Source organism: Cervus canadensis, chromosome 13 (assembly GCF_019320065.1).
Source record: "Cervus canadensis isolate Bull #8, Minnesota chromosome 13, ASM1932006v1, whole genome shotgun sequence".
Taxonomy (NCBI): Eukaryota; Metazoa; Chordata; class Mammalia; order Artiodactyla; family Cervidae; genus Cervus; species Cervus canadensis.
Genome location: NC_057398.1, coordinates 73,781,809 through 73,796,533, shown reverse-complemented (window position 1 = coordinate 73,796,533; position 14,725 = coordinate 73,781,809). Strand labels below are relative to the sequence as shown.

General features: G+C 43.4%; 1 protein-coding gene across 7 annotated transcripts in view; it reads right to left on the bottom strand.

Moving 5' to 3' along the window:
• Window positions 1–12,038, bottom strand: part of DSTYK (dual serine/threonine and tyrosine protein kinase) — a 76,095-nt gene extending 64,057 nt beyond the window's left edge. For 6 of the 7 annotated variants that reach the window (XR_006272547.1, XM_043485120.1, XM_043485121.1 and 3 more), the window contains exon 1: window positions 11,580–12,038. Coding sequence is in view for 5 of the 7 variants with exons in the window: in XM_043485120.1 (XP_043341055.1) it covers window positions 11,580–11,844 (265 nt within the window). In the remaining 2 variants the exon portion in view is untranslated. The remainder of the gene's footprint in view (window positions 1–11,579) is intronic. The other variant, XM_043485122.1, reaches the window with a different exon arrangement.
• Window positions 12,039–14,725: the final 2,687 nt, after the last annotated feature.

Below are 14,725 nucleotides of genomic sequence, written 5' to 3'. Positions count from 1 at the left end.
CAAGCAGTGACAGACTTTTTCGCGGGCTCCAAAATCACTGCACATGGTAACTGCAGCCATGAAATTAAAGGACACTTGCTTCTTGGAAGGAAAGCTATGACAAACCTAGAGGGAGTATTAAAAAGCAGAGATATCACTTTGCTGACAAAGGTCCATATAGTCAAAGCTATGGTTTTTCCAGTAGTCATGTACAGATGTGAGAGTTGGACCATAAAGAAGCCTGAGTGCTGAAGAACTGATGCTTTTGAATTGCACTGGAGAAGACTCTTGAGAGTCCCTTGCACAGCAAGGAGATCAAACCAGTCAATCCTAAAGGAAATCAATCCTGAATATTCACTGGAAGGACTGATGCTGAAGCTGAAGCACTTAGGCCACATAATGCGAAAAGCCGACTCATTGGAAAAGACCCTGATGCTGGGAAAGGTTGAGGGCAGGAGAACAGGGCGAGAGAAGATGAGATGGTTGGATAGCTTCATCTATTCAATGGACGTGAATCTGAGCAAACTCTGGGAAACACTGAAGGACAGGGAAGCCTGGAGAGCTTCAGTCCACGGGGTTGCAAAGAGTGGGACACAACCAAGCGGCTGAACAATAGCAAATGCTAATATGTAAAAGCATGTCCTTGTTTGGAAGAAATGTACACTGCAAGTGTTCAGAGGAGATAAGAGCTATCTAGCTTTCGAGAGCTCATTTTCACAAGGTTCACCAAAATATATACATATAATAGGAACAGAGAGAAACTGGGTGATGGGGCAAATGCAGTAAAAACAACTGGGGAGCCTGCATGGCATGGGTATGAGAGCTCTTTGTAGTAGTTCCAGTGACATTTACATAAACTTGAAATTATTCCAAAATAATTTTAAAAAGAAGCCAAAAGGATAACCAACAAAATATATCTAGGTCTGGATCTCAGAGAAAAGAGATTAAGAGACAGAATTCTACTCATCAAAAAAAAAACCCAGCAGGAAGAAAGTATATTATACACAGTAACAGCAGAATTTAAACAAGAAGTTTCTTCACTGTCCCCACTTCTGCCCTGTACATTACTTTCTGTCTCCTCAGTCTTCCAGGGACGGTTTACTGATGCCAGATCTGAGTCTGGGAAGTCCAAGGCACTCCTGTAAGTCAGTAGTTCAGGATCAGATTTAGAACCCAAGTCTTTAAGACTAAGCAGGGGTAGACAAAATACCCTCTCCAGGACAGGACACTCTGATGAACCACTGAAGTTGCTCAGTAGTGTCCGACTCTTTGCGACTCCATGGACTGTAGCCTACCAGGCTCCTCCATCCATGGAATTTTCCAGGCAAGAGTACTGGAGTGGGTTGCTATTTCCTTCTCCAGGGGAGCTTCCCGACCTGGGGATTGAACCCAGGTCTCCCACATTGCAGGCAGACGCTCTACCGTCTGAGCTACCAGGGAAGCCCATTTTGATCAAAGTAACCTAAAACCACCCAGTTCACTGAACAATAAGCCTCCAGAAGCAGCTCGAGCTTGCACTGCCCACAGTGGCCTTCTGATTACTCAGCAGTAGGGAACACACCTCCACTGCAGCTCAGGCCTCCTGGGTATCATATGCCAACAAACTATGTTTCCAAGCTGCAGTAGCAGAATTTCTGCACTTCTCTTCATGGAGTAAGAGGCAGCAGAGAAGCGCGACTCTTCCATCAGGAGAAACTGAAACAGGTCTTCCCAGGGGGTTCTTACATGCCAAAAGAATGACTTCTCTCCTACTAGCTATTTCCCCCATGTTCTTCCTGCCTTCCTTGCCCCTACTTATCTCCATAACATTAAAAGTTACGTATGTGTTAGTCGTTCAGTCATTTCTGACTCTTTGCGACCCCATGGACTGTAGCCCACCAGGCTCCTCTGTTCATGGAATTCTCCAGGCAAGAATACTGCAGAGGGTAGCCATTCTCTTTGAGAGGATCTCCCAAACCCAGGAATCAAACTCGGGTCTCCTGCATTGCAGACAAATTCTTTACCATCTTGAGCCACAAGGGAAGCCCCCATTAAAAGTTATGGGTAGAGTATATCATATAGAATATTCCTAAAAAGTAAACTCCATATTGGTTTAGTTACTCTCCCTCTGATTTGAATAAACACAGAGCTTTTACTCAAATTAGTCTCATCACCTAGTTGCTTTTATGATTTGGCCTTACTTAAGTCTCTCTAGTTTGGAAAGTTTGGCTTCACCAAAACAATCCTGGGAAATGTAATTCTCTTCCATTATATGACCCAGAAAGGGTAAAAGCTGTCTGGCATAAATAACACACTCAAGTTTTAATCTGATGAAGCTAAAATTAGACCTTTTTTTATATCTGAGTAAAATAAAAGTGATAAAAGCATTTTTTAAGAGGTTTTTTTTTTTTTTTAACTATCAAAGGCTTTTATGAATACATAAGCTTCATTATTCTTTGGGATAGTTTTGATGCCTTATATAAAACAAGTGAAAAGCAAAACAATCCCTCAAGCTCTACTTCCCATCTTCCTGCCCAGAGAACACCACCCCAGAGAACAGAAACACATTATAAAGCCCAACTTCAAAGACTTGTGGTCAAAAGGTTCCCACAGCCACATGGCACCCCAGGCTGGGGATACATCCAAACCACTCACACTGCCTACTAAACACCACAGAAGAAGGTACCGCACGTGATATTCAATTCAACCAGGGGCCCACAGGGAATTCAGAGCCCCCATGCTCTGACCAACTTTCCTTCATAGAGTTTTCATTTGGCCTTTGGAGGAATATTCGGTGCAGTCCAGTCGCTCAGTTGTGTCCAACTCTTTGTGACCCCATGGACTGCAGCACGCCAGGCTTCCTTGTCCATCACCAACTCCCAGAGCTTTCTCAAACTCATGTCCGTCAAGTTGGTGATGACATCCAAACATCTCATCCTCTGTCGTCCCCTCTTCCTCCTGCCTTCAATCTTTTGGAGGAATATTAGGAGAAGACTTTCTCAGAGAGGCTGATTTAAGCAAGGGAGCACATATCTCAGTCACTGCTACATCTGTTCTGTTAAAGTATCAAGTTCCAGGAACCCCAAGATTATCAGACTCCCCACTTGGCAAAGAATGCAGTCAATTTTCAAGCATGGGGTGGCCTACGCTTAGACCAAAAATCCTACAGGTGACTCCAGACATCTGAAAGTCATGAAAGAAAAGCTGTATCTTTCACAAGGACTCTACACTCTTGTTATTAATATGAATGACACGTTTCAAATTCCCTGGACCATCCCTGGAGGTGAACTATTTTCCTACAAGAAGTAAACAGCAAGTTCACCTCAGATCTTAAAACTGTTAAGAGAAAAAACCACATCCACCCACACACCTCACACTCTTCACATTGGCTCCCCTGTGGGTAAGCTCTGATGAAGATGAAAGACACTCTAACCACAATCTTCATGAATGCATTCTTCTTTTGAACCATGCAAACAAGACAATTATAGTTATTCCATCAAAGATAGACTGGGGCTAATTCTCCTGTACTGTCAGAAAGTTAGTGAAGCATCTCAACTCCTGTTTTTGTCAATACCATTTAATCTTAGAACTTCTCATATGCCTTATCCTTATGCCCTCAAAGACTGATGGTTAAGCGGGAAACCCCAATGTGTAAGAAATTCTTCAGAGGGTACACAATGAAACGCTAACCCTTCTTTCTTTCATAACCTCAACTTAAAAATAAAAACATCAATTAATTGGACAGTGCTTCACTATTGAGTGTCCTGAAGCCAGTATAGAGTTAGGTATTAATAAAGATTTGCTGAGTGAATGAATATTAAGGACTTATTTCCTATATCATGGTGAAGCTCTGATATTGCATGCAACTAATTATTTGTGACACAAAACTCATTCTTTGGGATACTGGCAGCTCTAGCCTAATTAGTCATCTATCAAATGCTTATTATTGCTCTTTTTTAGGGACCCAGACAGGAAAATGTGGGCAAATATACAAAATAGTGTATCCTTCATGGGGGAAAAATGTCCTGAAGTGGAAAAACACATCATTCCAATAATCAACCAGACATGGAAACGATTTAACAGATACTAATTCGTCTGTTATGTACTACAGTAGGCATTGCAGGGATACAAAGATGACTAAAACACATCTTTACCATTAAGAATTCACGGTCTAGCAGGTGAGATAAGACAAATATATTCATAGTTATCACACAAATAAATAAATACAAGCATGGTCTATATGTCTAAAGCCTATAGGAACTGAGCAATAGGTTTAAGGTGAAATTTACTTCAATAACATATTTTTTGAGGCTCTATTTTCAAAAGATTGCTTTTGAGAAGTGCATTTGTTGTGGGAAGATTCTTTGTTGCCTTAACCTAGTGAGACAGAAAGGCATGGAAAAATAAATGCTGATGCTGGAAAGTGGACAGAGCAAAACAAAATTTAAAGACCAGAACTGAGTTTTATTTAAATCCATGCTTTCTTTAAATGCTACTCACAAGGCTGAAGAACTAACCATACTGAAATCAGAAATGACTTTTAAGACTAAACTAAGCATGTTGCAAATGATGACCATCTTAAAGGTAATAATGTCTTTTCTTTCAAGAGCAGGCAGAATTATCCAAGCTTTTTTAGTGGTGGGCTACCCCCATTCCATGGAAAATAGATTATCCTAGCAAAGGAAGATTAGGAAGGGGAAAGGAAGGGACTGGAAACTGGAATAAGAAGCTTGAGTAGGTAGCATCACACTATACTCACTCAATCAGATAAAATCTCCCACTGAAGTAAAACACCGTTCCGTGGCAAACTGCAGAGTCCGGGTTATGACTCACTTGTAACAAGATCTCTCCAATGCAAGGGTGCATTTTACAGTCTCATGGGCAGATCAGGAAAGAACAAGGGAAGAGCCACAGAACTGAACTAGGAGCTTAGAGACCTGGGCCTAAATCTGGCTTCAGCTCAAAATTGTTCTGTCCCTCACTCCATCCTTCTGTTCCCCTTATTCTTCCCCCAATCCCCATGTGTCAACCTCCTAATCTAACGTTCACCAAGTACGTACATACACATACACACATACACATACTCAAACATCACATGTGTTTAGCACTAACTATATGCCTGTGCTATGTGCTTTATATGATCTCTAAATGTCACAACTTTGTGAGGCAGACATTATCATTCCCATTCTATTTACTTAGATAAAATTCACATACCATAAAATTCACTCTGTTAAACCATACAATTTAGTGGTCTCCAGCACATTCACAAACTTGTATAATCCTGACCATTTATCTAATTCCAAAACATTTTTATTCCCTAGGAAGAAATCCCATACCTATTAGCAGTTACTCCTCATCCCCTGGCAAAATCATTAATCTACTTTCTGTCTTTACAAATTTGCTTGTTCTGGACATTTCAAATAGATGTGGCATTCTGTATTACTCCCATCTGACATATGAAGAAACCAAGACTCCAATAGGTTAAGTGCTATGCTTAGTCACTCAGTCATGTCCCACTCTTTGCGACCCCATGGACTGTAGCCCACCAGGCTCCCCTGTCCATGGGGATTCTCCAGGAGAGGATACTGGAGTGGGTTGCCATTTTTTTCCTCCAGGGGACCTTCCCGATCCAGGAACCCAGGTCTCCCACATTTCAGGCATATTCTTTACCATCTGAGCCACTAGGGAAGCCCATAATAGGTTAAGTAATTTGCCCTAAGTCCCACAGTTAATAAAAGGCTGAACTAGAAGAGGAACTCAGATCTGATTCAAATGCCTGTGCTTGCTTTTGACTACTTTTTTTTTTTTTTTTTTTGGTGCTGCCACATGGCATATGGGATCTTAGTTCCCAACCAGGGATCTAACCCCTACCCCCTGCATTGAAATAGAGGAAGTCCAACCACTGGACCACCAGGGAAGTCCCAATTGACTACTCTTTTTTTTTTTCCCCATTTGTTAAACCAAATAACAACAGTGGTTGAAACTTTTGACTACCAGATACTGCCTCCATGCCAGAAGAAAACAAAGAAAGTGAAAGTTTTAGATATATTTGGGGAAATGGGGTTTTGTTCATTTAAGGTAATAAAAGCAATATAACTAAAAATCACATTTACAGCACCACCTCTCCTAAGCTTATGCTGAAATGCTGAGGCAGCTCTTCCAAATAGATCAATGCAAATTACTAGACAACTTTGTTTCTTAAGAAAAGCTTTTCTTAAATCAATAGGTACACCACCTTTTTCTTCTCTTTTAATTCTGGCAGCCAGTTTACAGCAGATGTGACCAAAGGAGGGTGAAGGATGCTGGAGAAACAAAGCTGTTCACGAACCAAAGGCAAAACGCTGTAACAGCCTAAGAACTGTAACTTACTTAAAAGGCTTATAATCTAACTTTTGCTTTCTGCTATTTTTCTACTTTATATGTTGCACATGTATATGGTTGAGATAAGATTATACCTTTCTAGAGGGACAAGTTCAGATTTTCTTAGTCCTTTTTGTTCTCATTCAACATAAACATACAGGTGTACAGTATTGATAACTATAATTTTTATCTTTCTTAAGAGAAAAATAGAGAATGGAAACACTGATCCCCACTAATCCAAGGCCAATGTTTTTCTTTGACTCTTTACCCCCCATACCAGATACTTAAATGTTTATTGACTAATAATCAGTTCACTTCAGTTGTTCAGTCGTGTCTGACTCTTTGTGACCCCATGGACTGCAGCATGCCAGGCTTCCCTGTCCAGCACCAACTCCCGGAGCTTGCCCAAACTCATGTCCATTGAGTCACTGATGCCATCCAACCATCTCATCCTGTCGTCCCCTTCTCCTCCTGCCTTCAATTTCCCCCAGCATCAGGGTCTTTTCTACGGAGTCAGTTCTTTGCATCAGGCTGCCAAAGTACTGGAGTTTTCAGCTTCAGCATCAGTCCTTTCAATGAATATTCAGGACTGATTTCCTTTAGGATTGACTGGTTGGATCTCCTTGCAGTCCAAGGGACTCTCAAGAGTCTTCTCCAACACCACTGTTCAAAAAGCATCGATTCTTTGGTGCTAAGCCTTCTTCATGGTCCAATTTTCACATCTGTACATGACTACCAGAAAAACCACAGCTTTGACTAGACAACCTTTGTCGGCAAAGTAACGTCTCTGCTTTTTAATATGCTGTCTAGGTTGGTCATAGCTTTTCTTTCAAGGAGTAAGTGTCTTTTAGTTTCATGGCTGCAGTCACCATCTGCAGTGATTTTGGAGCCCCCAAAAATAAAGTCTGTCACTGTTTCCACTGTTTCCCCATCTATTTTCCATGGAGTGATGGGACTGGATGCTATGATCTTAGTTTTCTGAATGATGAGCTTTAAGCCAACTTTTTCACTTTCCTCTTTCACTTTCATCAAGAGGCTCTTTAGTTCCTCTTCACTTTCTGCCATAAGGGTGGTGTCATCTGCATATCTGAGGTTACTGATATTTCTCCTGGCAATCTTGATTCCAGCTTGTGCTTCATCTAGCCCAGCATTTCAAATGATGTCCTCTGCATAGAAGTTAAATAAGCAGGGTGAAAATATACAGCCTTGACATACTCCTTTCCCGATCTGAAACCTGTCTATTGTTCCACATCTGGTTCTAACTGTTGCTTCTTGACTTGCATACAGATTTCTCAGGAGGCAGGTAAGGTGGTCTGGTATTCCCATCTCTTTAAGAATTTTCCACAGTTTGTTGTGATCCTCAAGGTCAAAGGCTTTGGAGTAGTCAATAAAGCAGAAGCAGATGGTTTTCTGGAACTCTCTTGCTTTCTCAATGATCCAACAGATGTTGGCAATTTGATCTCTGGTTCCTCTATCTTTTCTAAATCCAGCTTGAACATCTGGAAGTTCTTGATTCACGTACTGTTGAAGCCTGGCTTGGAGAATTTTGAGCATTACTTCACTAGCATGTGAGATGAGTGCAATTGTGCAGTAGTTTGAACATTCTTTGGCATTGCCTTTCTTTGGGATTGGAATAAAAACTGACCTTTTCCAGTCCTGTGGCCAGTGCTGAGTTTTCCAAATTTGCTGGCATATTGAGTGCAGCACTTTCATAGCATCATCTTTTACGATTTGAAAGAGCTCAACTGGAATTCCATCACCTCCACTAGCTTTGTTCGTAGTGATGCTTTCTAAGGCCCACTTGACTTTACATTCTGGGATGTCTGGCTCTAGGTGAGTGATCACACCATTGTGGTTATCTGGGTCATGAAAATCTTTTTTGTATAGTTCTTCTGTGTATTCTTGCCACCTCTTCTTAATATCTTCTGCTTCTGTTAGGTCCATGCCATTTCTCTCCTGTATTGCGCCCATCTTTAATAGCTAAAACTTACACAGCACCTTACCAGGCACTGTTCTAAACACATATATTAACTCCCAACAAACCCAGAGGCAACTACTATTATTATAATCCCCATGTTCAGATGAGGAAAAGAGTGTCAAATCACAGTAAGGTCACTCAGTAAGGACCAGAAACAGGAGGAAAGGACTAGAGCCATCCAACTGAACATATTCAAGTAATTCCAACTTCTTAAAATCGAGAGGTTTATGATACACTGCAACAGCTTGGAACTCTTACTGGACCAGAAAACAAGAAAAATACTTCTCCCTCTGCTACTTTGCAATACTCCACTCTGCCTATCTCCAGAAGTGCTCAACGCCTTTATCTCACTATCTTTGAACCCCTGTGACAGAGGTAAATCAACAGACAGGCTCTCAGCCCCCATAGTTAAGTGAAAAGAATGCCAATGATTTGGGAAGAAAAAGAGGAACTGGGACTTCCCTGTTGGTCCAGAGGTTAAGAATCCACCTGCCAATGCTAGGGTTCAATTCCTGGTCCGGAAAGAATCCGCATGCCATGGGACAACTAAGCCCATGCATCACCACTGAGCTCATGTGCCGCAACCACTGAAGCCCGAGTGCCCCACAACACAAGAAGCCACCACAATGAGAAGTCTGGGCATCACAATGAAGACCCAGCACGGTTAAAAATAAATAAATAAAAAATAAAGCTTTCTTTTTTTTTTTTTTTTGTTAAAGGAGGAACTTGAATCAAAGCAATTTATAATTCAGTTTTTCCTGTACAGGCTAAGCAACTCTCATTTCAGAGTTTTATTCCACCTACTTTTTAACTTCTAAAACATCAAGTACATGTGCATTATCTGCTCTTTACACTGCCCCCAGTGAAGTAAAAAAACTGTCAAAATTAAGAAAGAAGCATTTATTTAGGGGGTTCTCCCCAGCTCTTCTGTGGTTAAAAGTGAAATAATAAAAATTTAGTTAGTCTTTGATCTTCAATTGCTCAAATACCATACTACATTCCAACCAAGAAGACACTTTCACTCTGAAACAATGATTAAAACCTTCAGGAGGTTTATGAGGTTAAGCTAGGAAGTGTTCCTTTCCTTAACATTTCAAGTTCCTATTAATCAGAAACCAATATTCACAGAAGAAAGTTGAGAATTTTTGAACGAACTTGGCCTTGTAAAGACATGGTCTGTAAAGGGAGAGAACAAGAATTAGTTGTCGTTTAAGGAGTGGTTTCTACTTTCTAACACAATCACTTAAACAGCTGGGAAAATCAGATCCCCAAAATATACATAGTAGGTGCCACCTCTCTAATTTCTCCTTTTCACCTCCAACTCTCCACTCTAATCTAATGGAAGCACTTTATGGAACAAAATCAAAAGGCTCCCAGTCCTGTCATCTGTACCCTCCCCTACTTTTTACTTTGGATGAACAGACTCCAGAGGGTGTAGAGAGTTAAACACGCAAAGATGAGTTCATGATGCAGTCAACTAGAAAAGCCAATGAGGCAAAATACAAAGGTGCATTTGCATTTCTTAAGTTGGCATTTGAAGAATAAAAACAAGAGTCAACCAATGTGCCTTGAAAACCTCCATCTGAGGTGAATCTACTTTTTTTTTAATAGTAATTCTAAAATATACAGCTGCTGTAAAATTACAGCAATAGAGGGCTTTTTAAGATAAGATAGAAGAAAACCTGAGCAGGGAAAGCTGCTGGGAAGCACTGCTGAGGAAGAGGGTGAAAGTACACATTCTGGGGCTCATCTCTGAAAACATCCGCCCTTCTCACACAATCAGTTTTCTCATAGCTTCACAGAAATCAATCCCCTCTATGCGTCCATTCTACAACAGCAAATCTCTGGGCAGATGTCAAAACCACAACTTCAGAAGAGCTAGTCATCCCTCTCCTCCCACGTATCCTAGGAAATAAATAAAAGCTCTTTTATTTACATCCAGGCCAATTAAGTGAAATATCACCAATCAGAATGTTATTTTTAATCACCATTTTTGGAGTTTCAGACAAATTTAGGATATTAAACATGCAACTTTGGAAATATAGGGCCTGACACAGGAACTCTGAAGAGTTGAAGAATTCAATGCATTCTACGCCTCATGTTCAAATTTGCCGTCAGCCTCTAAATTACTGTTCCTGAAAGTGTGTTTGTGGCCCACCTGCATCAGAATCCCTTCGGGATGGCTTGCATTTAGATTCTTAGGACCCACCCACTAGACCTACTCAATCAATCTGTGGGGTAGATATATTTTACTTTAGTTTTGGGACACTAAAATCACTGTTGGAGATTGAAAACGTGATTGAAAAATCACGTTGGAGAATCACTGAATGAAACCCACTGACTCTTTGCTGTGTTATCCCAAGGTATCTAACTACATGGGACGCCAATCCTTTCTCCCATCCAACCGGTTATTTCCTAATTAGACCAAGTGGTTAACAAACCCTCCTGTTCCCACCAACAGCAGTTTAAGAGGAAGCAAGAAATTAGGCAAGATCAAAGACGCTGCACGATTTTAAGTGCTTTAAGGTCTCTAATACATGCCAGAGAGAATCAAGTCAAGTTTCAAGACAAAAAAAAGTCAAATTTCAAGACAAAAAAAAAAAAAAGAGAGAGAGAGATATCCTTCCCCTCTCTAACTTTACCATAAGCGCAAGCCGCCATCTCTGGCAATACCGTGGCAGATATAAGATACCCTTTCCTTTAGCGATTCCAGCCCCATTTAGAGTTATATTCCTTACTTCTTCAGAGTTGCCTCATGATTGACGTATATTTCACATACAAAATCAAGCACGCGCGCACACACACACAACCTCCACTACAGCCCCCCTGGTCTCCTGGGGTCCTGAGGGTCCCTGCCTACCGCCCATTCTGCACCCACCCCGCCCCCCGCCACTCCACCATCCCTGAACTGGGACTCTTAAGCACAACTGCTCACCTCCGAACTCAGAGTAACTTTCCTAGGCGCCACCTCTGCTGCCTCCAAACGGGGGCCCCCGGCTCCCGCCCCCGCCGGCCAGTCCCTCCGAGCCCGCTACTGAAACCCCCGGCTCGTGCGCCCCTCGCCCCCGGCCCCGCCGGCCGGCCCCCGGCGCCCCCTCCCCCACCCGAGACGCCCTCCCACGGCACCTCAGAGAGCCAGCCAGTCGGCCGGCCCCCGGCCCCGCCACGCCGCCCTCCTCCCACTTGCCGCCTCTTCCCGGGCCAGTTTCTCTGGGGCAGGGGCGCGGCCCGCCCCCCGGCTCGCCTCTCCGGCCCGGTCTCCGTTACCGCTTGCCCTCCTTACCCGCCGGCAGCCCGGTCGCGGCGACGTCGCCGGCAGGGCCGCGCCCGGCCTCGCCACCCTCCGCAGGGGAGGAGGGACAGTCGCGGGGCTGCGAGCCCCTGAGGTCGCGGAAGAACTTCTGCGTGTCGCGCAGGTTCTGCCGCAGCCGCCCCAGGTAGCGGCGGTAGCGACCAAAGCCCCGGCACAGCTCGCGGATCCCTCCGCCGCCTCCCGGGCCGGGACCAGACTCCGGCTCGCTGCCCCACGGCACCCAGTCGCCCTCCATCGCCTCAGCCTGCTCTGTCTCCACCGCTTGGTCTCCGGCCCTCAGGCCCGGCCCCCCTCCTCCAGCGCCCCCGTGCTTAAGACGGCAGGAATCCGCCTCCAGACGCCCCCGCCTGCAGTCGGCCGGGCTCCCAGCCTCCGTCACCGCCGTTCAAAACAAACCAACCCGCAGCGCACCCTGAACGGAACCTTTATCTCAACTGTTTGGAAGAGTGAAGGGAAGGATCAGCAGCTCACCGGGTCACTGCGGGGGCTTCTGGGACTTGTAGTCTGCGCCAGGGCCGAGCTCCGAAAGCCGGAGAATGTGGAGGCGACCACCCCCCCCCCGCCCCCCCAGACACACACACCCCTGCACACACACACACTCGCACACACCCGGTATAACTCTCCCCAAGTCTCACCCAGAGTTCTCACGCTCTCCCTGGTTTAAAAGCATGTTCCTCCTTCCTACAAAAGTGTCTCTAGAGTGAGACAGCTTCTGCAGAACCCGGACTCCTGCAGAAGGGGAGTGCCTTACTGAAATCAGAGCGAAAGATTTTAATAGCAAAGGAAAGGAAAACAAGACTGAGGCTAGTACTATATCCATGGCTACCCTAAATGGCTCTCACTTTCCGATACAGTAGATACTGGGGAACCGGCTGAAAATTTCATGGAAATAGGAAAACTCCTATATTTGCATTGCATTCTCCTTTTGACTTTCCTTTTCCAGGTGTAGAAAGTTGGGGGTGGGTGGGTGGTGTGTGTGTGTTTGGATCGTTAAAGAGCCATAAGCTGAAGTTCACTTGGTCTCTTGAAGTAGAAAGATGGAGCTGGGTAAGGGGAAGTTGAGGTTAGTAGCTTTCCAACTCAGTTTTTATTATCTTAACTTGGCTTCTGCTAATATGGACCCAGTTATGATTATCAACTTGCCCTCTGCTAATATGAAAGACTTCTAATGACACAGACTGTCATGGAGCTCAGGACACATTTAGGAAGAACACAGAACTTGACAGCCACCTTTTTCTTTTCCTGCTTTCTTTCTCCTCTTCTCCAGACACAGAGCCCTCCTATCTTTCTTGCTGTGTAAAGCCCCAATATTCTATCCAGGCCAGATATCTTTTCGGACAGGCTGGATATTGTAGGTCCTCAACTAAATTTAAGAGGTGACTTGAGACTGAGTCTGAACTTCCCCAATGCCTTACCTTGAGATCAATGAAGTAAGAGTTTGGGCTAGTCGATATTTATGCCCTCTAAAATTTCGTGAATTTTGCTTCAAAAATGTTAGCTTTTGTATCCCAACCTCTCATTCCTTGTATAAGTGCTCTTAGCACTTGTAACTAAGTGATGTTGTGATAATTGGATGAGTTCCATGTGAAATGGAAAGGCTTTACCGAATCAGGAGTTTTTGGGCTTCCCTGATAGTTCAGTTAGTAAACAATCTGCCTGCAATGCAGGAGACCCTGGTTCGATTCCTGGGTCAGGAAAATCCCCTGGAGAAGAGATAGACTACCCAATCCATGGACTGTATAATTCATGGGACCGTAAAAAGTCAACACAACTAAGCGACTTTCACTTTTCAATCAGGGCCTCTTAGCATTGTATGAAAACGGATCACTGCTTCACATGAACCTCTACTTGGTAAATGCATGTGAAGTCTGCCCCCAAGGAGTATATTCCCATTCCTTCTCATGTTCTCCCTCCCTTTTACTTGCTCACGTATTCTCCACTGGCCATTCTTTATCTTTGAAGATCCCTATGCAATCCCTAAAAGGCTCAGTGAAACAGAAATGAAAATACAAAATGAAAAGTTTAATATAAAATGGCTGATGCTACTTAAAAGAAGAAGTGCTGTAACAAAGCAATGTGTGGTGACTTGCCATATACAATAATTTCTAGCAAAGGAGATCCTATGAGAGAGGAGTTGAGCTGGAATTGTCCAAAAAGGGAATTGGGAATTAACATCTTGAAGAAAGAGTGAAACATGGCTAGATAGAAGTAATCAAGGAGGGGCATTCTGTCAGGTAAAGGTCATAGAGCATATCCTTTTAAAAACTATTCACTAGTTCTTTATTTTTAAAGTAAGTAGTGTAGGACTGTGGTGTAAAATTCAAATAGTGCAAAAGTTAAGGAAGGGAAAACTAAGTCTTCCTTCTACTGCCTGTCTCCCAGTCACTTAGTTCCTCTCCCAAGAGGTAACTACTGTTGCAAATGTAGATACTATATAAATATATTTTTAAAACTCCAACTATTGCATACTATACTTACTCTCTGGACTTCCCTGGTGGTTCAGATGGTAAAGAATCTGCCCGAAATGCAGAAGACCTAGGTTTGATCCCTGGGTTGGGAAGATCCCCTAGAGAAGGGAATGACTACCTACTCCAGTATTCTTGCCTGGATAATTCCATGGACAGCGGAGCCTGGTGGGCTACAGTCCTTGGGGTTTCAAAGAGCCAGACAGGACTGAGCAACTAACACTTTCACTTTCACATACTTACTCTATTCTGCCCTTATAGACTTTGCCACACCAGAACATAAAGATCTGCCTTGGGCTTCCCTGATGGTCCAGTGGTTAAGAATCCTCCTTGCAATGCAAGAGACAACAGTTCAACCCGTGGTCTGGGAAGATCTCACGTGCCTCAGGGCAGTTGCGCCCACAGGCACAACTACTGAGGGCCACACACCCTAGATCCTGTGCTGTGGGACAGAGGGGCTATTACAGTAAGTCCGTACACTGCAACCAGAGAAAGCCCGTGAGCAGCAGTGAAAACCTAGCATGACCAAAAATAAATCTTAAGAAAAATAAGCTACAAGAATATTTTGTACAGCACAGAGAATATAACCAATATTGAAAAAAAAAAAGATATACATTAGGATGTTTTATTTAACAAGTCTTCTGTCAGTGA